Source organism: Anoplopoma fimbria, chromosome 15 (assembly GCF_027596085.1).
Source record: "Anoplopoma fimbria isolate UVic2021 breed Golden Eagle Sablefish chromosome 15, Afim_UVic_2022, whole genome shotgun sequence".
In the NCBI taxonomy this organism is placed as follows: domain Eukaryota; kingdom Metazoa; phylum Chordata; class Actinopteri; order Perciformes; family Anoplopomatidae; genus Anoplopoma; species Anoplopoma fimbria.
In genome coordinates this window covers 19,194,893-19,216,639 of record NC_072463.1, presented here as the reverse complement: position 1 = coordinate 19,216,639, position 21,747 = coordinate 19,194,893, and the positions used below count along the sequence as shown (strand labels likewise).

At 41.9% G+C, this 21,747-nt stretch overlaps 1 protein-coding gene across 1 annotated transcript in view; it reads right to left on the bottom strand.

Moving 5' to 3' along the window:
* LOC129103019 (ryanodine receptor 3-like) overlaps nt 1-9,024 on the bottom strand; it is a 79,487-nt gene extending 70,463 nt beyond the window's left edge. The window contains 3 exon segments of the mRNA XM_054613264.1: nt 2,877-2,897; nt 3,568-3,672; nt 8,836-9,024. Of these exon segments, the coding sequence (XP_054469239.1) occupies nt 2,877-2,897; nt 3,568-3,672; nt 8,836-9,024 (315 nt within the window).
* Nucleotides 9,025-21,747: the final 12,723 nt, after the last annotated feature.

Genomic DNA, 21,747 nt, shown 5'->3' with positions numbered 1-21,747 from the left:
TATCCTCAGCTGATTGAGCCACTATTCAATCAAAGAGATATAAAAGAAGCAATAAGTACTGTTTCTCCTGTCCAGCTGTTGACCACAAGTGACCCCAATATCAATTTAAAGACTTGACATTTAGCAGGATGCAGCCTCCTGGTGGGAGCCCTGCAGAACATTACAAGTGTTGTGGTTTCTCTCATTAAAAGAAGGGGTGGGTACAGCCACAAGCTAAGACCAAGCTATAGGACAAAGAGGAAGCAGAGAAGATGAAATATTAGCACGCTAGATGTCGACTGAGCAGCTCTGTCTCCTCGACTGACTGATCTCAGTATTTGCCCTTCGACCAGCGTTCCCCTCAAATCAATCAGTTCAGCGCTTTTTAAACGAGCGAAGACAAATTCACACAGTTTTGTCGCTGGTGGATACTGAGCTAGAGGGGGGTTGGCATTTGCACCAGTAATAAGTGTGTTGTCCTCTCCGGTCCGAGTCTCAGCAGCTTCCGGCTAAAAACACCCTGAACTACCGATTTGCTCCAGCCACTGTCTATTGATAAGCCCATCTGTTCAAAGGCGTATTGATTTCAGAGCCTCAGCCGAGACATATTCAACCTCCATTTCCCCTTTAATGGTCCTTCCTCTGGTGACATTTCAGCAGGCGACGAATGATGAATAGGAAGACAATATCGAAAACAGATAAATGTGAATAGAGAGAAAACAGTGAAGTAACACAATAAAAATGGTAAATCCAAGTTAAACTTAGTCTCTGGGGTCTTTGCTACCAAGGCGGAAAAGGAGTGAAAAGTTAAGGAAGTAATTTTGGTGATGAGTAAATCTTCCAAGTAGTCTAAAAAGAAAGTATAAAAAAGCAACATTACAGTCCAACTGAAATCATATTTAGTCGTCTCTTTTTTACAATCAACAGTTGTGAATATTTTGTTTAATTTATCGTTAATAGTTCTTCGTTATCAAAAGGAAGAAAAAAGATATTTGGGGATCAGATATGCTCGTTTTCCTCTCAGCTGCTATAGGAGCGTGTCTGTGTTTGATTGACAGCAGCTGGCAGGCTGAGCTCCAGCAGGGAACAAGATAACAAAGTAAAAAAACGTGCGCTGTAACTAACACGTTAAGTGCAGACACTGTGTGGTTAGCAGTGGTCCTGACGAGCATGGACCACACCAGCATCTAAACGGATCAAAGTGACATTTGAAGGTAAGTTTACACAGCGTTTAATGTGCTATCAGGCCTTCATACGGACATTAGAAGTGCATTCTTCCACTGTAAATCATTTTGTTTGGTGGCCTTGTTCAACAAGCTAAGGTGAACAAGACGTGTGTACATTTCTGTAAGTTAGATAAGAAGGAGACTTTAACATGAAAGCTAATGTTGCTGTTTGTCAAACAGTGTCTATGATTTTATGTAAATATGGTTCAAAATAAAGTGATTTAATTGCCTCTTTGGTGGTCTCGCCTAGCCAGACCTTTCTCTACCGTGCTGTGTCATTGCTAAGGGAAAGGTCTGATTGCACCCATTATCATTCTGGTAAAGGGGAAGAAAACGCTCCGGCTTGTATGTATTTCCTTAAATAAATGTTTTTTGGGTGGCTTTAAGTACAAGATACAGCAACAGAGATAGATAGAGCAGATTTCATAAGGTGAGGAGAATGCCACGTAAAATACACTGGCAGTCTATATCCTGTGAGTAAGACTGGCTCTATGGACACTAGTTCTCCATCTACGAAGACGGAGGACTAACGGAAAACAGTTACTGCAAAGATAGTGGGCAAATCATGATACCAAAAAGATATAAGATCAATTTCTCCCTTTTGATTTCAGATTTTTTTCTCAAATGAGAACACAGGACATGTGATTTACAGAGCAGATATGAATACTGTAGCAGACAAGAAATTCAGTTTAATTTCAGTTGGACTCTAACTGTTAAACATGTACTGATGCATGAGGGATGAGGCTGGACTCGCAGTTAAATATGTCTACAAGAGCTGAAAGGTAGTGTTTAATATTTTGAGCACCCTTTTTCTCTGCTGCGACTCATAATTCCCTACCAGCTAGCTCTTAAACTCCCAGCAGCGGCAGTGGAACCAATGGAACCAATCTGTCATTCTGCTGCACAGACAGTCTACTGTGGCCACAAAGCCCAAGCCCGGAAAAATCCATTTATCTCAGATGTTGAGTCAATGATTATGAGCCTCAACAACTGAAGATTTAAGGACATTCTTACCATCATTAGCCATGTGGCATTAAAGGGTGAAGTGGCTAACGCTGACTCAAAGTCAGCAGGGAGTTTTCTTTTACAAAATCAATCATAATCCTTTTCTGTCTTGTTGCAGAAATCTTTGTCTCAGCTGTTTGCATTCTCTCATAGCATCTCGTAGCATACATCCAAAAGTGAGTGATTAAAATAAGAAACTGTGACAAATGTTTAACATGTCCTACATGGTGGAGTTTGCATAAAACAAATGACACTGCAATGAACATCCATCTGAATGCCCCTGAGGGCATGACTAATGTTAATCTGACGCTAATTCAGCATCCGTGAAGCTCTAGTTCTCCAGCAGTTGAAAGTGAGTTGTTTGAGAGCGGATGTTTGCGGGGAACCTTATTGGAAGTCTATACAAACCTCTATTTGTCTCTGTCAGCCGGGCAGGAGCTCAGACACAATCTTCTCGCCCAGTGTACACAAAAAAAATCCATACGATCATCAGTTATTTCAAAGCATGGGCTCTGGTGTTTGCAAACCTCACAATTTCTACTGATTTCTGATTTAAAGACAAATGTTCAGTGGTGACGTGTCCTAGCAGACGGTTGTGTAATGTGGCAAATCTACTGTGCCATGCATTGGGGATGAAAGGGGGAATGGTATGAGCGGTGGACATACCCATCGGTCCGGGCCTCGCGTCTATCATGCAGAAGATGGAGATTACACACAGAAAAATAGAAGATAAAGACGGGAGAGTTACACATCTGTCACAGCAATGAGAAAGAGAAGCAAACACACTTGCAAGAAGACGAATTAAACAACATCAGGTATAGAGATTACAGTGATGAATGAGTGTGGTTTGCAAATTCAAATAGTATTAATTGAAAAAAATGTTTCTTTTATCAAGGATATATATATATATATATATATATATATATATATATATATATATATATATATATATATGCTAAATTATGCTGTTTCCCTTCAAGCCTTGGTGTTAATCAAAATGGGCTAAAAGGGCACACAACACTTGCTGAAAAGCTGCAGTAATGCCAGGGCATCTCCTTCCTCCTCATTAATATTCATAGGGGCCCAGACCTCTATGCAGTAGGGGTCCCAAGGCCACTGTAATGGGCCTATTTTGCCCATTAATCTCTCTTTTAGTGACTAAACAAGTTAAGAGTATTCAACTTAGCTTAGCTTCTGCATTCATTACAATAAGCTGTTTTACAACCTCCTCTTTTGAACGTCCTAACAGGGTGGGACATACAGTACACGACTCAGAGATGGAAGTATGGATTATCAGAGTGTTACCTATCCGTGTACGTGTGTGAGCATGTGTGTGTGTGTGTTCACCATCACTCACCCCTTCACTGTTCTGTCCGCTCTTAGCCAGCATCTCCTGGAGGGCCCGTACTGACAGGGAATGTTCCAGCACAAAGGTACAGATGCACAGGTCTGGAGGAACATACTGCAACAACAGGTGGGTGGGTCTCAGGTTAAAAATTGAACACCATTTTGAAGGCCAATTTCATTTTACTTTACGGCACTCAGTCCCCCCAAAAAACGACTCACGAAGGACTTTTGTAACTATCTTTCTTACGTCACTCTTGATTGACATGTGACACAATTCTGCATTGGTGGGATTCTTCTGCAGAAGCGCTGACAGATGTAGTTAAAATAGCCCCTGACATCCTGACATTTTTAATGAAATGGTTTTCAGCGAAAACAATTCCACTCACGAGCTCACCATTCCTAGCTCCAAATAAGCATCCACACAAACTTCCACAAAGACTTAACAGCCATAACAGCTGCATAAAAGGCCATAATTAAAAACGTGTCTCTCTTCCTCCTCCCTCCTCACCCTTGAAATGAAACCGTAAATGCTGAGATCAGTGGCCTCCATGTTTACTTCCAAACCATTTGTTCATTAACACATGAGGGTCAGTTCAGGACTGTGACCAGTTCACACCAAAATCTAATATTGGCCATATTTTCAACATTATGTGAACAGCCAAACCAAAAATGTGATCTGAGTAATGAATCAGAATTGAGCACTTAGGCTTGCATGTTTTAATGTAGATAATGAGGCCACCAAAATGCCAAACTGTTAACTGCAGTTTTAAACCTGCATTACAGCGTTTTGGCTTTTGGGAGGCAGTGAAAACATGCTGCAAAAAACAACACTGACATTTTATCACATTTTAAGTTGATGTGCCAAAAGTATTAAGTAACAGTTGCTTATTTACAGATCAAGAAGATACAGAACATCATTTGCAAGTATTCAAAGTCATGTTTGTGACAACATGGCGAATGGAAGTTAGACCTGGACTCTACAGTAGGCTACAGTATGTACTGTACAGCATGTCCTCAACTAAAGCGTGAGCCCAAAAAGTTAACAATATAATTAAGACAGCAGTTGCCTCAGAAAACATCCACTTATATTGTCCCAACATGCTCCCTCAATAACCAAAGCAGCATTAATAAAATGATAAAAAAGAGCCACCTGTCTTGCCTCTCATCAATACCGATTTAATGATTTGGATTTAGTATCTTAAGAACTTGCTGCATAAGCAAAACATCCACATACAGCCAGAAAAATGAAGAGTGCATCCTGAATCCACAGGGATATTCTGATTAGATGCCCACTCATAAAACCTGTGCTGACTGCTGCCTTTTTACCGCACTTGAACCAACTTTGTCTTAATCAAGTGGGTGATATTCATTAAAAGGCACTTTAAAAAAAGATTAAGTGTTCTCAGGTCAGTCTGCGCTCAGATAAGCCCAGTATAAGACAAAGGGAGAAGATGCCAAACTGGGACAGGAGATATAGGGGCGATTCACAGACAGAATGAGGGAAGCAGGGATGAAGATATTTTGGGGGGTGGCTAGAAGATAAATTATATCAACCTAAACACCCGCACTGGCCTCCTTATGGAGTATCTCAACTCCTCCCAAACTGGTTCAGGTAAATCTAACCTCATTTGCAAACTTCACACAACCCAGTTTCAGGGGGAAGTAACAGTAAATTTAAAATGACCACTACTGTGCACAGCACTAGCAATCTGATCATTAAAATCTAAGTCAAGTTGAGGTATAGATGCTCCAGGCGGGACTCTAAAAATGACTTTGGGAGACTTTATTTATGGCGACACATGCCAGTGTGTTAGAGTCCAACAACAGAGCTTCCAGATTGTCTCATTGGCCGACCACAGACTACTCATTCCCTCTCCACAATCAGCTAATTTATACATCAACTTGAGTGATTTGGGTTATTCTAAGAAATGGAATATATTTATTTTGCATCCAGTCTCACTCATGCTGTCGTCGTTTAAAGCACTTAAAAGAATAGATCTATTTTCTATACATCTATTTTCTTTCTTGCCGATAGAAGATAGTCGATACCACTCTCATATGTTAGTTAAAGCTGCTATTAACAATATTTCCTTATTGACAATGGATCACATGACTACCTTAATGTGAAATGTATCACCCGCAGTGATGAACCCACAGAGAATTATCACCTGACTGTAGTTTCCCTCAGCTCTACTGCCTGACAGCAAGCCTCAGCCCGTTGACAGGCTCTACAAACAGACTGTACGGTAGCTGCACGGCACCAAACTGCAGACAGACACAGTTGGCGAGGAAAATTTAGTGTCTGAAATGCCAGATATTTTCCTCATTAGTTAGTGTAGACCAAAACAGAGCTGAAAACAGTGAATAATGGAGCTGAATTTGTAATGTGGCCAGAAGCATGACTCCAAAGAGAGGTAATGTGTCTCTGTGTCTGCTAGGTGTGTACATTTCTAGCAACTGATATGACTGTGTATTTTCTACGGCTTGTTTTCTGCTCACTGTCACTAAATGAAAAAAAAAAGTTTTGCAGCTTTAAATATAAAGCTACAGCTAGGAGTCGGTTAGCTTAGCTTAGCATAAAGACTGAAAGCAGGGGAAACTGCTAGCCTACTCACAAAAAATGCCTTCTAGCGTCTCTAAAGCTCCCTAATACATCAGTATTGGGGTTAGGGTTAACTTATAGCTCTTTAGTTAAGTCACGGCTGTTTGTGTGGCCACCTCACTGTGACGAAAAGACTGCGCCAGGCCCAAAAAAATAGTCCACAAACTACAGCCTATACCTATAGTATATTATAATACTTACCTATATTTCCCTTTATGTAAGGATGACAAAAACAAGATATAACTTGTTCATTTGTGAGCTTAAGAGGCACTTCTAGGCAGATATTGTTTTGCTTTGGACAGAGCCAGACTAGCTGTTTCTCTGTTTCTATTCTTTATGCTAAGCTTACTAGCCCCTTCATATTTATATATACTTAAAGAGTTAAGTGGTAGTAAACTTTCAACAGGAAACCAAATAAGTGTATTTCCTAAATTTGTCCTAACTATTCACACCTAAATGTACAACAGCTGCACATCCTCCCCCTACAATCTGTATTCCACACATGTTCAGCGTGCTCTTTGGGCTGGGTATGCCTGTACACTAAATAGCCTTCCCTTTAGCAGTGTCACTGTAGAGAAATCATAATAAAGGGTCTGGGTGAGAAACATTCTGACCCCGGCCATCATCTCTCTGGATGACTAACAGCTGACCTTTGCTCTCCCCAGGCGCAGGACTGTAACAGTTGGTAGGGAGGGGACTGCCTGGAGAGAGCAAGGCAGTTAAACGAAGGTCTAGAAGAGCTGGTAGGAATGCTGACCTGTCAGGATGTCCTTTTACAAGGCAGAGCAGGAAGACAGCTTTACAGCAGCTTAGCCATGCCCTGGCGTTTGGTTTATGACCAAAAATAGCATAGCTAAATGCTGGGCAGTGATAGATGGACGTCTTTATTTGTCACAGAAAGGGTCACAAAGGGTTGAAGCTGATTGCCCTGAGGAGCTGACTTCGTTTTCTGCCATTCCTTTTCAGCTTAACTGGAGGGAGCTGCTAAAAATGTTACCTGAATTAGCAAAGACAGGAGACAAAACGGATGACTTGATAATAACTGATCAGTTAGCGTATTTTAGAAACTCTGTCTTGATTCACATACTGTACACACAACAAAGTCACAGCATCACTGCCATTATGGTATGTGGGCATCTACCCTCCAGTGGTCATAATATTGAGTCGCTGACAGGCGAGAGCTGCCGGTCGTATATTACAATCAACCAGCTTCTCACAGGCTGATTGATGTTGCCATTTAAACTGTGCAAACTCTAAATCAACCTCGTTCGGAGGTCCTGGTTCTGCGCCCCATTACTGGACTAGTTTACCGAGGAAAGAGGCTTCCCATTCCGTCGTCGAGGTCTGCTTCTAAATCGCCATCTTGGGTTTTTACACCTCTCCCTTTTTGATCCCAAAGGTGGGTGATGGCTTTTCAGAAAAAAAAAAGGAAAAAAATGCTGGCAATGAAGACAAAGTGCCAGATAGGGAGAACATCCATCACACCTGTCAGGTGTAATTACCATCCAATATGGGGTGAAAGCATCACGTCCCTCAACGAACAAACCCCCCTCCCACCCATCAGCATACACACACCCATCACACACACACACACACACACACACACACACACACACACACACACACACACACACACACACACACACACACACACACACACACACACACACACACACACACACACACACACACACACACACACACACACACACACACACACACACACACACACACTCTTTGTGAGAGCTGTTTGAGGGCAGGAGGGGGTTGTTGAAAGAAAACAAGATACTAAATTCCAGGACTACATGGATCTTTCATTTCTTCCTCCTTCAGTCTCCTCTCCCTGAAAAGCATCCGTGTATCTCTCACACGTTTACACTTATGTTCACGCCTGTTGTCATTGCTTGAGCAAAATGAATCCAGGACAATATAATTGGATTATAATTAAAAGACAATCAATGTGGAAAAAGCCCATTAGGCCTGCTATGGGAAAACATTAATGCCAGATAAGGTGCAGAGCAACAAGGGCCGACCAAAGGTGAGAGCAAAAATTGCAATAAGGTGGCAACTTGCTGATTACAAAAGCAAAGAAATTAAATTAAAATCGTCGTAGTACTTTGCACTTGTGCGTCAGCAAATGCTTAAGTAGCTACAGCTCCTGTTTAGCTGCAATAAAGCTGTAGGCAATCAGAGACAACAAAAGCAATGTTCATGAAATACCCCATCAAACACATCCGTGTAATTGCGTAATTTCTGGGAATTATCATCTGACGCGGGCCCACGGAGATGCCACATCGTCCCTGAACCCTTGGAAGAAAATAATCATCAAAAAAACTGCAGTGTGTGAGCTTTGATGGCGTGCTGAGCTGCCTTTTTCTGCGCGTCTCTGCTCGGCTTCACTGAATCTTTGCTGGACCTTGACAAGGATGAACTAAATGGATGATTGGTTTCCATGGAGCTCTCACCCTGGGTGAACGCATCCTTTCATGCGGTTCACTTTCCTGCAAACTGCTTCATGTGACATTTGTATATTCTGTATGTTTGTAGGGGGGAAAAAATGTTAATTATATAACTGCAGAGAAAACAACTCCAACATGAAGTAGAGGATTTTTTTAAATCAATGTTCCTCGGATCAGAGAGAATCAAACGGTGCAACAGTGGAGTCTCTTTTCCTACCTTCGCCTCAGATGTGGGCTCCAGGTAACACAGCCGATTGCCCAGCCCCTCGGCAGCCAGGCAGAACTTGCGATTCTCCTTCTGGATGCAGGCCACGCACTGGAGCACCACTTCATCATCCTGTCGAGACAAAAAACGGGCTTCAGTCTGAGGGTCTGTGCATGTAGACAGTGTGAGTGTGTGCGTCATGTCCCGAGAGAACCACACTTCACCCACGCACATGGCCGACCTAGTTCATTGATCGGGGGAGACTTTTGTGCCTTAAAAGTGTTTCATCTCTGGACATCCCCCACCAGTACAGTGACAGAGGAATAACAGGAGACTGTCAGACGCAATAACACGACCATCAAAATATAACCATAAAACTAGAACCACTGTCTGTGTCTTAGGGTGTTGTCATTGTTACTTTTTGTGTTTCTTTGATGAGGGACTTTCAGATAAGGCATCATTTGCTAGATGATTTTCACAGGTTTTTTTTTTATTGAGAAATCATGGCAATTTTGACATAGCTACAATAATGATCAGCTACAAACAAATGAGGACAATTGAGTATTTTCTGAATGTTTATATGAGTATCAATAAACCCTCACATGTTATAGTCAAGAAGCATTCCAAAAAAAAACTAAACAGACTTCACCACAAAGAGTAAATTCTAAAATCTAATGTACATATATTTACCCTCCTCCTTCTCACAAGTTATCCTTTTTTCTCAGCCTCTGCCCAGCTAATTGGATGAATTTCTTGTTTAAATGTGATGATCAAACAGAGACCAAACATGGTTGATCCCTTTTAGTCGACAACATCTCCTTTAGGCTGTTTACTCTGTTTATATGGTACAAAGGAGGCAATTGATTGGAGCTTTTACGAGTTAGAAAATAAAATAATGGTCTGAGTGAATGAATTCATTTATTTGTATAAAATAACAAAAGACATTGTGTGGCTTTGATGTTGCATTATAATTATGCGTGAAATGTCTTGTGCATATATTTGAGCCCGTCATGGACGTGAATATTTACGCAAAGGCGGCATTCATCCTGTTTAAGAGGAAGCTCAAATAAGAATATGAAAATGCTCTTGCATGAGATCCAGTATTAGCATCATCACAGCCATTGTCAGAAGGATAATGAAGAAAAATAAATAAATAAATAATCAATTTAACTCTTCAATGCAGATGAGCCATGTGGGTATTAAGCCAGGTATTTCCTGTCTTCGTAAAGGTACAGCAAATGTAGCAATAATAAACGTCAGCATAGGAAGGTCTAGAGAAATTCCCCCGATATGCATTCTTCTGGGAGAAAAACAGCGCAAAACAAACGTCTGAAACTGCTGTTGTGTAAATGGCTTGATTATGTTTATAGTGTTGGCCGTGTAAACGCTGAATTGGACATAGTTACTCTTCACGATAGCAGAGCAAGCGGAAATCTGCTGATACGGGCTGCTAGGGGATGGGGAGTGTGTGTGTGTGTGGGGGGGGGTCTGCACAATGGCAAGCTGCATTATTTAATGTAAGGGGTATTGTGCTGAGAGCAGAGTGCAGCAGTAGTAGTAGTAACAGCAAAGCACTCCATTATGGTGCTGCATGATGCACGAGAGAGAAATAAGGATGACTAGCATCTCTGCGTCTATAGCTCTGTTTTGATCATTTTTGTGTTTAGAGGGTTACGGCGCGTCCACGTCATATCTGAGTTATCGTGATAATGAGTTTCCAACATGTAAATAGGGTTTGCGCTATTTCACGCAACCTCCAAGTTGGATTTATTACTCTGAAATTTGAATATGGAGTTGTATTGCCAATGCACATCATATTATATAAATAGTAAAAATAAAAAATAATAATAAAGTATTATCAGTTTTAATTACATCTTCATGAATATCATTATCAAAAAAAATGTGGTATACATGTGTACTAATATGAACAGTAGGAATCTGACATAACTAAGATAACACTGACTGCTGGAATTGATTGTGCCATTCATGGGTCTGTTATGTGAATGACTCTGGATAATGCTACCAGTCTTGGATCAATATGAAAATGTTATTCAACACAGATTCAGACTGAAATGAAAAGCCCTCCGTGGTAAATCAACACTTGGCTGGACTGGAACATGCAATCAGACTCCCTGTTGAGGGAGCGAGCATAGGGGTGATTTGGCCGATATAAGAACAGTATCGATTCCTGCATCGCAATCCTGCCTGTCTGAGTGCCAAGACGCACACGCACACACGCACACACACACACACACACACACACACACACACACACACTCACAAGAATCTCTTTAATCAGAGGCTACCACTTGTGTCTCTGTCTGCCGACGACTAGCCCTTTTCCACCGCCTCACCCCCGCACTGAAGAACAATCACCTATCTGACATTGTCTCTCTCCGTCTCTTCCTCCCTCCGTCACCGACCCTTCTTACTCACTCATCCCATGTTGCACCTGGCTGCTACAGAGGAGGCGGGGGCACTCGCTGCAATCAATCATTCATAAAGTGAGGCACTAAGTGATGTCAGTCGGACTGCAAGGAAAGAAGATGCTCTGCTCAATTTGGAGATGGGTCACTTTAGGAAATCTGAAGAAAGGCATCAGACTTTGGGGGATTCTGCTACGTTTGGCTGACTAAAGGCTTAGATGTCTAAAGCAACAATAAGAAAGGTCAGGCAGAATCAGAGGGCTTTGAGCTAACGCTACAATGCTAACATGTATTATGCTGATGTTTAGCATGTATAACATTTACCGTGTTCACCATCTTAGTAGAGTATATATTTATCTATGGAGCTAGCCTGGCTAAAAGAGCTCTCAGTGAGGTTGCATTGAAGTGCAGAAGCTGATGGAACAGCGGGTAAGCCCAGATGTGACCTCAGGGCTTTGGTCTCTATAGATTAAAGAAAACAATAAGTCTTCATGCTGTCTTTATGCTGTCCTTAAACAATGTGACAAGTGAGCAGAGTCTCCAAGGGCACCTTGAGATCGCATTTCACTCACACAATTTCATCATAATACTCCCCCATTTCTCACAGTGCTCTCTCACTATTATGCGATTGTTCTGTGTATCCATGCATTTGTCATTTCCACTGTGTATCAGAGAGTGTGTGTGTGTGTGTGTATGTGTGTGTGTGTTAGTGTCTGCACAGCAACGATAGCGTAGATCTCCTATGAGACTTGTGTGAGTAATGCTGGAGCATATCAATGAACTCATGTTATTCTCTTGGTTTCAACCGTTCACGCTCTCCTGGTGGGGAATAATGACATTGGTGCAGATTTCTGCATAGTGACAGGTCGGCACACCAAAGGTCTCCTCAACAAGACTGCAGTAAGCCAATCAACCAATGAATTCATGCGGAGATATAAAGACACTTTCTCCTGTAAACCATCAAAAGTCCTGCTAGTGCTGCCCAAACAGGCCTGACCTTGGAGTGCTGCTGGTATGGACTTATAAACTGACTGCTTCTTAAATAAATGATCATCATTGACGATAGTGAGGAGTGATTACAGAGTTTAGAGGCATGTAATGGGTTGTTATGGCTCGTGAAAAAACTAAAACTGGCATTAGGCCTTCTTTAAGTGTGCGGTTATTTAAAGAGCAACCCCTTTTCTCTCCGGATCAGTTTTTTTATGTAGGTATTCATACATAGTTTTTGATTCTAGCCGTTCCAGACAACAAAGATGAAAAGTCCAAGGTTTGTGGAGTGTAACTTATCCTGGTGAAGGCTTTTGTCTTAAGTACTGGAGGTAGTAGAAGCGCTCTCAGGAGGAGTCTAGGGTTTCTTAGCCTTTGGTTTGAAGATATCTCTACAGCCTTTTAGTAGGTGCAGTGCATGCCATCAGCTCGTCGAGAGAGACTCTTAAACAACTCATCGTGCACTGCGCAGGACTGCATTGCTTAGTCAAAGTACATCATGGAGGCGCTACAAAAACTACTGTAAAGCTGGAGGCACAAAATATCTGACAGACACCAAAAAGCTGGAACGCAAGAGAGGAAAACAGGAACCTGTTTTTGAGAACTATGAGTCTGGGTGTGATGGCAACTGAATTGCTCCGGTATTTCATGTGTCGCGCCAATGCCTCCCATAAGACTTGTATCACAACTGCTTGCACTGTGTCACACCCAGCACTCATGACATTACCATTGCTCCTTTTCCTTTCATGTGAGAGATTCTACCTCAAGTTTCAAGCATCCAGGCTGCAGAGAAAACAAACACTGCATACTAAGGACTTTGGGAGTTAATTATTGCAACTCGCACAGGAGCGACATGACAAGTAGTGTCTTCATGAATGTGTCTCACGTTTAAATCCCTGAAACACATTTCGGATTCTGAAATGACACCCGTCAGAGTCATGCGTCAACGCCAACAACGTGTCTCTTAAATTGTGGTAAATAATGCTTGCACATAAAGTTAATTTCGTAAAAATTGCATTAACCAAAACTACCAATTTTTTTGTGTGCATACCGAAGCCTTGCATCAATGCCTTGGTGCAAATGGGTTTGTCAATTTAAAGAAGTTTATAAAGAAAATGCAATTAAACCTCCTGTTCAGAAGAAATTGACATTGCTTAGTTGGTCCCATCAAAGTTAAGACTTCCCTTCCTGCAGCTGCAGCAGCTCTCTGCTCCCTGCCTCACTCTTTGAGGTCACATTTGTTTTGTCTTCTTCAGCTTGATCCTGCGCCAAAGACTCAACAGCAAACTGATCCAAGTGTGGCACAGGATGGCCCTCTGGGAGGAGGTTGAAGGGTATGGCAGCACAGGAGAGAGGAGAAGGAGGGAAAAGAAGGAAAGGAAAGAAGCAGGTAGAGCGATGGAAAAGATCCCGATGCAGGGCACACAAAGCGGTCCACAGCACTTGCCTCCACTTGCCTTTGTCCCTGTGTGACACCGTTCTACAGTGTGCTGCTCCACTAATGAGTCTCCATCATCACCAGGGGCGCGCTGCCAGTCAACACTGTACAGAGGCTGGCTCACGCACCGAGACTTTGTTCTGGACAGATTGATACAGCTGGTCGCGCACTGCAGAACAAAATACAGCTGGGCAGTTGTTTCACCTCCTACATGCTTTCACTCCCGACTTGTCTCTCTCCTCTCACACCCAACTCATACAGAGTTGGTAAAGAAAAGACCAGGTGCTTTCCAGGCCTATTGGAAGGCTATTCACAGCAGTAACAGGGGAGGAGAGGAGAGGACTGCAGTCCTGATCAAACTGTATTTGTCACTTAGGATCAATGTAGGTGGCCTCTTTGTTGTTATCAGCTCTAGTAACCGCATAAACCTATTTGTACAAGTCGATATTCCTTTCTTGACTATATTTTTCTACAGTTTGTAAGACTGTACTCCTAGGTGGTATGAATTATCAGAATTCAAAAGGATGTAGTCTCTGGAACCGGTTGCTCCAGCATCAGTTCCCTAGCCCCATTACAATGTAAGTGTTTACTAAGTGGACATTCACGCATCACATTGTTGCTAACTGAACCGACTGCCAGAACTAACATTAGTTTGCTAATATATGACCTGTTGAGAGTTAAGGGAAATATGAAATATAATCCTCACATTTGACCTGATATTGGAAAAATGTTGATTTCAATTTACATTTCATAAACCCTAACACAAGATACCGGAAATTAAAATCTGTTGCCAATAACGTTTCGCTAAATTACCAAATAACGTTGTAATTTAGATTGACTCTTACTATACGGCATGGACGCTGTTAACTCTAAACATATTTCCTCATTCATGCATATATAAATAGAACACAGTAATAAACTATATAAATAATATAAATAAAACAAGGACACTTAACCCTTTAAATGTATTTTTGGCAGTTATGCTACAAATTGTGACGCTACAGTGACTTCCTGTTTACAAAGTTGATAGTTTTCGATTGGACGGTGACACAGATGTTTCCTAGAAAATAATAAGTAATAAACTTACTTTTGTCTTCATTCGCTAAGACATAACTTCAATTTTATTGGTACAACCCAATTTCAGAAAACCCCTGTAAAGTAAATAAGAACGTTGCACATAATTTGCTGATGGATTTATGAAAAGCTATTTGCTGCTGAGGATAGAATAGCAGCAACACTTGGACTTAAACTATCTGCATGACATAAATTGGAGGATGTGTATTTCCTTCTTTCCATCTTATTCTAAAATGGTCCTCCAGTTTTTAGAGGACGCACTGTAAGAAAAGACACGTTTGTTCCAGAACAATCAAGTGGCGGTTAAACATGCTTTCTGCTGGCTCCCTGTTTAAAGGGATTCATAGACTTATATCTTAATGCTCTCTTATGCTGCGGTTTGACACCAGCAGAAATGGAAAGAGCTAGAGAGAAAAAGTTGGACTAAAGAGAAGCTTTGTTCTCATGACTCAATGTTGCTGTCTAAATGGCAAAGCTAATGCTCGTCTTGAGGCACACTACAGAGCACGCCTCCCCCAGAGCAATAGAGAGAAAGAAAGACAAACAGAGCTATGGAGAGCACAATGAACTCCCTCACACACACACACACACACACACACACACACACACACACACACACACACACACACACACACACACACACACACACACACACACACACACACACACACACACACACACACACACACACACACACACACACACACACACACACACACACACACACACACACACACACACACACCATTAAAATCCACAGACCAGAGTGACACTATAAATTAATCTCGACATCCTCTAAAATTCCAGCCTCCTTTAAAAGGCTTTGGTAAGGGTACTGAGGATGACAGCTTTACAGCTTGTTATTGATCAGTGTCTGTGGCGGGGCCCTGGCACAAAACGCATGCAGCTGCATTGTACACCGCTCTGGCACAGATGCAGAAGGTAGGCTAGTTTGTAGAATCATTAAAAACATTTGCCCTTTTGTATTCAGTGTGGTCTACCTGTAGATCTAAACTTAAATTCTGCAAATATCGGGTCAAGTAAGTCAACTTTTTTTATTTGCAATGTCTCAATGGAGCTTAACGTCAGCAACAGTACTGGTACTCGACCAATCTCTCTACACCAATATCTACAGCAACTCTTAGTATTCACTGCACACTGGAAAATAGCTTGACTACTATTTTATGTCTCTGTTGCAGCTTGTTTTGAGTTAGGTCATTTGCTGCAAAGTCCCCTTGATGCACAGTTGAATTTCTAGGAATAAATTAGCAAGAAAACACAACCAAGGCACTGCAAACTAATCTAATCTGTGATGGTTCAATAGTCCTATCCGTATTTGATCCTTTTAGGTTGTGTGTGTGTGTGTGTGTGTGTGTGTGTGTGTGTGTGTGTGTGTGTGTGTGTGTGTGTGTGTGTGTGTGTGTGTGTGTGTGTGTGTGTAACAGTCAGCTGGTGCATATTGCCTAATCACTGTAGGCAATCTAATTACACAATCACCATACACTCTCACGATACAGCTGTGAACAGCAGCAACCATATGGACAGAGGCAATCCATCGCGAGATTGGACGGGTATGGCGATCACTGTGAGCCAAATGGCTCCCGATGAAAAATGTCTACAACCTTAAACGGCACAGAATGTTTGCGGCTGCTTTAAAATGTGGGTGTATAGTAAAGCATAGACATAAAAAAGAAAAGTTACAGTATTAGTCCATTAAAAATGAGGCCTGCTACAGTTCATGAGAGGGGAAAGTGTTACTAAGTGAAGCGCGGGCGGATCAAACTCCCCCCCCCAGGTCTAGAGGTATTCAGCCTGTCTGCATGCTTCAGTAGCAAAGGAGCAGAGGAGGGAAGCTGTAAAGTGTTTCATTGCACCTTGCAGCATTGCTTCACCTCCCCGGTGGTGCCTTTAATGTGAAAGGCTAAGTAAGCGTTTTCATCACTACCTTGCTTTAGGCTTCCTCTGTCCATCCATACTATTGAATAAAGAAGGTAAAAACATGACAATAGAGCATCTCTGTAATGTTTTAAAGGGCTCTGCCATGAGGCAATGAAGATTTGGATGGTATTGCATATTTCTCCCCTGACTACATGATGTGGATGCTCAGGGGCAACATGTGACAGTGTGCTATAGCAGAGGCTCGCACCAGGGGGGGAACAAATTGAAAGAACTACTTCTCACTTCTTCTGTTTCCTCTCCTCAAAGTAGCCTCAGTTATCCAGGGAATTGAGACTTTCTGTGGCAAAGCACAGAGAAGGCAAAACAGTTTCTTCTTTTTTAGAGGAAGAGCTTTCTGGGAGGTCCAAAGGGAGAGCAGCACTAACAGGTGCATTTGTAACCATCCTGCGTCCGGAAAAGCAAAGCCTGACTGACAATTTCAACTGTGTGACCCCAGAGAGAGGGCGAAGTGGTGTGGAGATGGAAAGGACACCTTGCATTCAGGTCAAGAACTAGCCTACTGTATATGTGACCTAGAATAATAAAGGGAGCTGAGATTGCAGGTGTTTCAGCAACGCCACAACCTGAGCTCAATGCACAAGAAAAGGAAGTCATGGCATTTACATCAAACAACCAAAGTTCAATGTCTACAATGTCTGGTTGGCAATGTTTTTTTGGCAAATTTATTTTGGCAAATTTATTATGCTTTTAACTAGACCCCCAAACCACTTTTTCTAGCTGAAAACCAAAGTATATTGTGCTTAACACTTGGCTCTTGCCAAGAATCACACGGTTGTATATTCTAACTAGATTCAATTTACAAACTGAAGAAATAAATGTTAGAGCTGGTGTTCAACCCTGTTCTACTGAGACCGGGACAGTGTAACAGTATTGCACTTATTCCCTTTATGTGCAATAACAGTGATCGCAGTGTCAGCTTCTGTGGGATAAAAATACTCACTGTCCTTTAAGGCCTGACCTGACTAAAAGTCTTCAGAGCACTCATCCACATGCTTGCACAGAGGAGAGCTGGGATTGAACTACAGCTGAGACACCGCTGCGTCAAACTCTATTTGTTCAGGGACTGGTGATGATGCCCAGGTGAAGAGTTCTGGTGTCAGAGCTAAAGCACAGCTGAGACTCAGAGAAAAGGGTCACACAAGGGAAGGAGGATAGAAAGAGGAAGCGCTGAAATAGTTTAAACTTGATGACTTTTGCCAAATTTAGGGACATATCACCCTGAGCGGCGCGTCAGGAAAAAGCATGTGGAAAAAATACTTTTTCATTTTTTATTTCATCAAATATCAACCATCAGCACTCTGATTTGTCATATATTTCAGGAAGAGGCCATTAGGAGCTTGGTTAGGTGGTTTTGAAGTGTCAGCACCTCAGTTATATGGCCACAGAAACACTTCTGTAGGTTGGGAGGGATCGCTACTGGGGGCAGAGAAAAAATTGAGCAATGCTGCAGAGATACTCAGCTGAGTGGGGGAATTAAAAAGAAAAATGCTCGACTATCTCTATGCGTTCCTTCGACCGCAGGGCTAGACAAAGACCGTAGCTTCAAAAACAGCTACAGTGCAATGACATGTCGGGCACTGGTGAAAATATCATGGGTTGAATATGTGTCGGCATGAATGTGTGCTCATGCTACCACCATGAATCTTCAACTGTGCTTGCTTTTAAGGCAGCATAGAGCATTTCTTTATGACCCACATTGTTGACTCTGCAGCAAAAAGACCCAATACATATAATAATAAAGAAGAGAGTGATATCGTCTTGTCTGAGTTAGCGTGGTGCAACACAGAGGCTGTTAAAGACGTATGAATCTTTTATGAGGTGGGAAACGCCACTATTGTAAATATCAGATGAAAAGGCTGAGACTTTGTCGCCTGTCTAGGGGGAGAACTTCACTGGATTTTTTCTCAACACAGCCATTTGTGTAGTGTTGGATGCACCGCATAGCTTGTCCATCTCAAGAGCTGGGCTTTTTGGCTAGCTAGTTGCCGGAGCTCCTGCCTGCTCTCGGCCTGGCGAAGTAGTCTGCTCGTGGTGAGGGGTGAGGAGCGTTACACCCACGGCAGCCGCTGGCCACCAGCCCGCTGTTGGGCTTGTTTTCTGTAACCAATGTAATGTCAGAATGAAAGCATGGTGGAATTAGCAAGGTACTTATCCATCTAGCCAGCCGCTAAATATGTACAATTTTAACTTCTTAATCTTTCACCCAGATAAGTGACAACTCTGTATCGTTTTCTGTAACCAGTGTTGCGTTAAAGTATGGCGGAATTAGCAAGCTAGCTAAATTGCCGGCCGTCCGTTGATAGCTTGCTATTCCCAGCATGCTTCGATGCTACACTGGGTATAGAAAGTAAGCCCAACAGCAGGCCAATTTTCCATCTCTCTAATACTTTAGCCTGCTAATGTGCAGCAGTCGTGACGGCTGAAGGAGTTAACAAAAGGCTAAGCTAAATTATTGGGAAAATGTTCTCTCCATCTCTGAAATACCAATATTCTTGCTCTCTGGAGCCCAGAATCAGTTTGGCATCTTTGGCAATCTATTCTATAGCAACTCTGGCACCCAACAACACAGCAAGATGACATTTCCATGTGTAACTTAAGACCACTTAGCCTCCAGCTAACACCATGATGTAATCCTGACGTCGGCTGTGAAAGGGTCTATCAAACAGAGTCAGTAAGACGCTTCACTAAGATGCACTGGTGGCACTGGAATTACCTTTCCCACAGCATAACAATATGGGAGTACATTTTAAGAAGACTGTCAAGGTTTGCTTCAAAACTCAGCAAACTGAACTCAACAGTTAACTTCACCTCCAAAGTGGGCCTCAGCAGCAGCAGCAGCTTGCAGCGGTAAACACTCCTCTAAATGGTCTGTTAGAGACACGGTGGGGACACAGAACATTGGGCATAATTACGGCAGATAACCAAAGTTGCTTTATGTGGGAGGAGAATGATTCACAAGCACGGCCAAAAGTAGTGAGCGATTTAATGATTTTTATCCATGGCAAAATGTTTGAAACGCTGACACTGTTTCCGTGGTAACAGGGCCGTCGGTTGCACACGTGGGGAAATCTTGAAGTGTTTCACTTGCACGGCATTCACTGTCACTTCAACGCATTCAACGTCAAAGTAGGTTCTCGGGAAATGAACTAATATATATACGATATTTTATTACTCATAATTATTACATGTACATAATCATGTGATTATGCTCATCTGAGTTCAATCTCCAGATGTCTGTCCCATTTGAGTCCTCCAAATTAAGTAACCAAAATACATCTTCACAGAAAGCTGTCGATTTTTTTAATCTGGCAGAATCTGGCAGAAATTTGACATGTGCCAAACTTTTCTTGCCATCGCTACAGCTGATTGGAATGGAGGAGGTGATTCTTTGAATTGTTTTGGGTAAAATGGCAGCAAACAGTGACAACTTGGAGAAGGACATATTTAATGTGGTGCAGCATATCCTACTCATCATTTAATGATTAAAGAAATATACATATAAATATATATAAACTGGGAAAGCCTGACAACTCACAGATGCAAACCTGCTGTATTTCTTCTTCTCTTGATTAGGCAGAACCACTAGAAGTAAAGCCTTCCTATGTGTAGCATCTGTGTTTTCTTCTTATGCAGCCTACATCTGCCATGCAACATTCATAACTCAAAATAAACTTGACATTTTGGGGGAAATAGGCTTATTTGCATTCCTGCTGAGAGTTGGATGTGAAGAGGGGAAGGTGAGAAAGAAACACACCAGTAAAATCTGGTGAAGGACACATATGTTCTATTACCAGTGACTAATGGATATCCACAACCTTTTGGAGTACAACATATTCAGAAATGCAGCCTTGTATGTGTGAGCCAACATGCACTGCCAAGAAGCAATGGGCAAAGTGAAGCAGAGATGCAGCGATGGCCCTGCTAGCTAAGGAGGAGGCGACAGCTAACAACAGACTAACAGTGGCCGTGGTGGAGGAGGCTATGTGGAAAGTGCACAAATGGTATTTTTGGGGTTAAATTTAAAGTAGATGGCAAGAGGTGAAAGGAAATGGAGAACAGCCCCAAAGCTTTGAACTACACAGCGGTAGTGCTAATGTACTGCCGTACATATATACATAGAGCTCAACATGTGTTTCAAACATTAATTAGGGTAATATGACCTTACACAGCCCAAAACAACTTGCTAGTGTATCCTTTATTTGCAACAATATGAGCAGCCCCCTTTAAAAGTAAAAGGAGTGATGTGAAACAATGTTATGTTTGTATGTTTTCTGCATTCTGTCAGTGGACCTTGCAGGATTAATTACACTGCATTGTTGTTGGTCCAAAGCAGCCAGCCGCGGATATCAGGAAGTGGCCGGAGCACAAAAGAAGTTACTGAAAACCAAAAGGGCTGTGACTCATCGATATCAGCGCTCTTTGTAAAAATTCATAAGAACAATCATTTTGCCTCTGAATAAAGTGAACTGGGCCAGAAAGGGATTGGTCTGGGGACAATAGCTATTGTGCCCCTGGTGTAAATTACAAATAAACGTGTCACACACAAAGGGGGCTCAATCGATGGTTGTTATCTATTTTAATGCAATAGGGAACATATTTCTCAAAAACTTTGAATTGTAAGGCTTTCTTTATCCAAATGCTGACATATGATTATTAAACTTTAATGTCTGTTAATGAGGCGTGGAAGTTTGTCTGTCATCAATATGCACATGTTTCTGAAACATGGCGAAATTACATTGAGCACAAATCAAATGTGTCTTGTTTTAACTTTTGACGTGTGATAACAGGCAGGCAGACATGAACTTTTAATATATTTCACTTCAGTAAATCTGGTTAATGTTTTAATTTATGTTCTAAATCGATACATACACTCATTCAAAGGTGGCTTGCACAGTAGAGGCGTAACATTTGATTGGCCAGTGTTTAATATCTCTTAATAATTAAACAATTTTGATGCTGTCAATGAGGACACTTTGTAAATGTTTAAGTGTTCCCATATAAAAAAGTTTTGTGAAGAGTTAAGTATTCAAAATTGGCTAC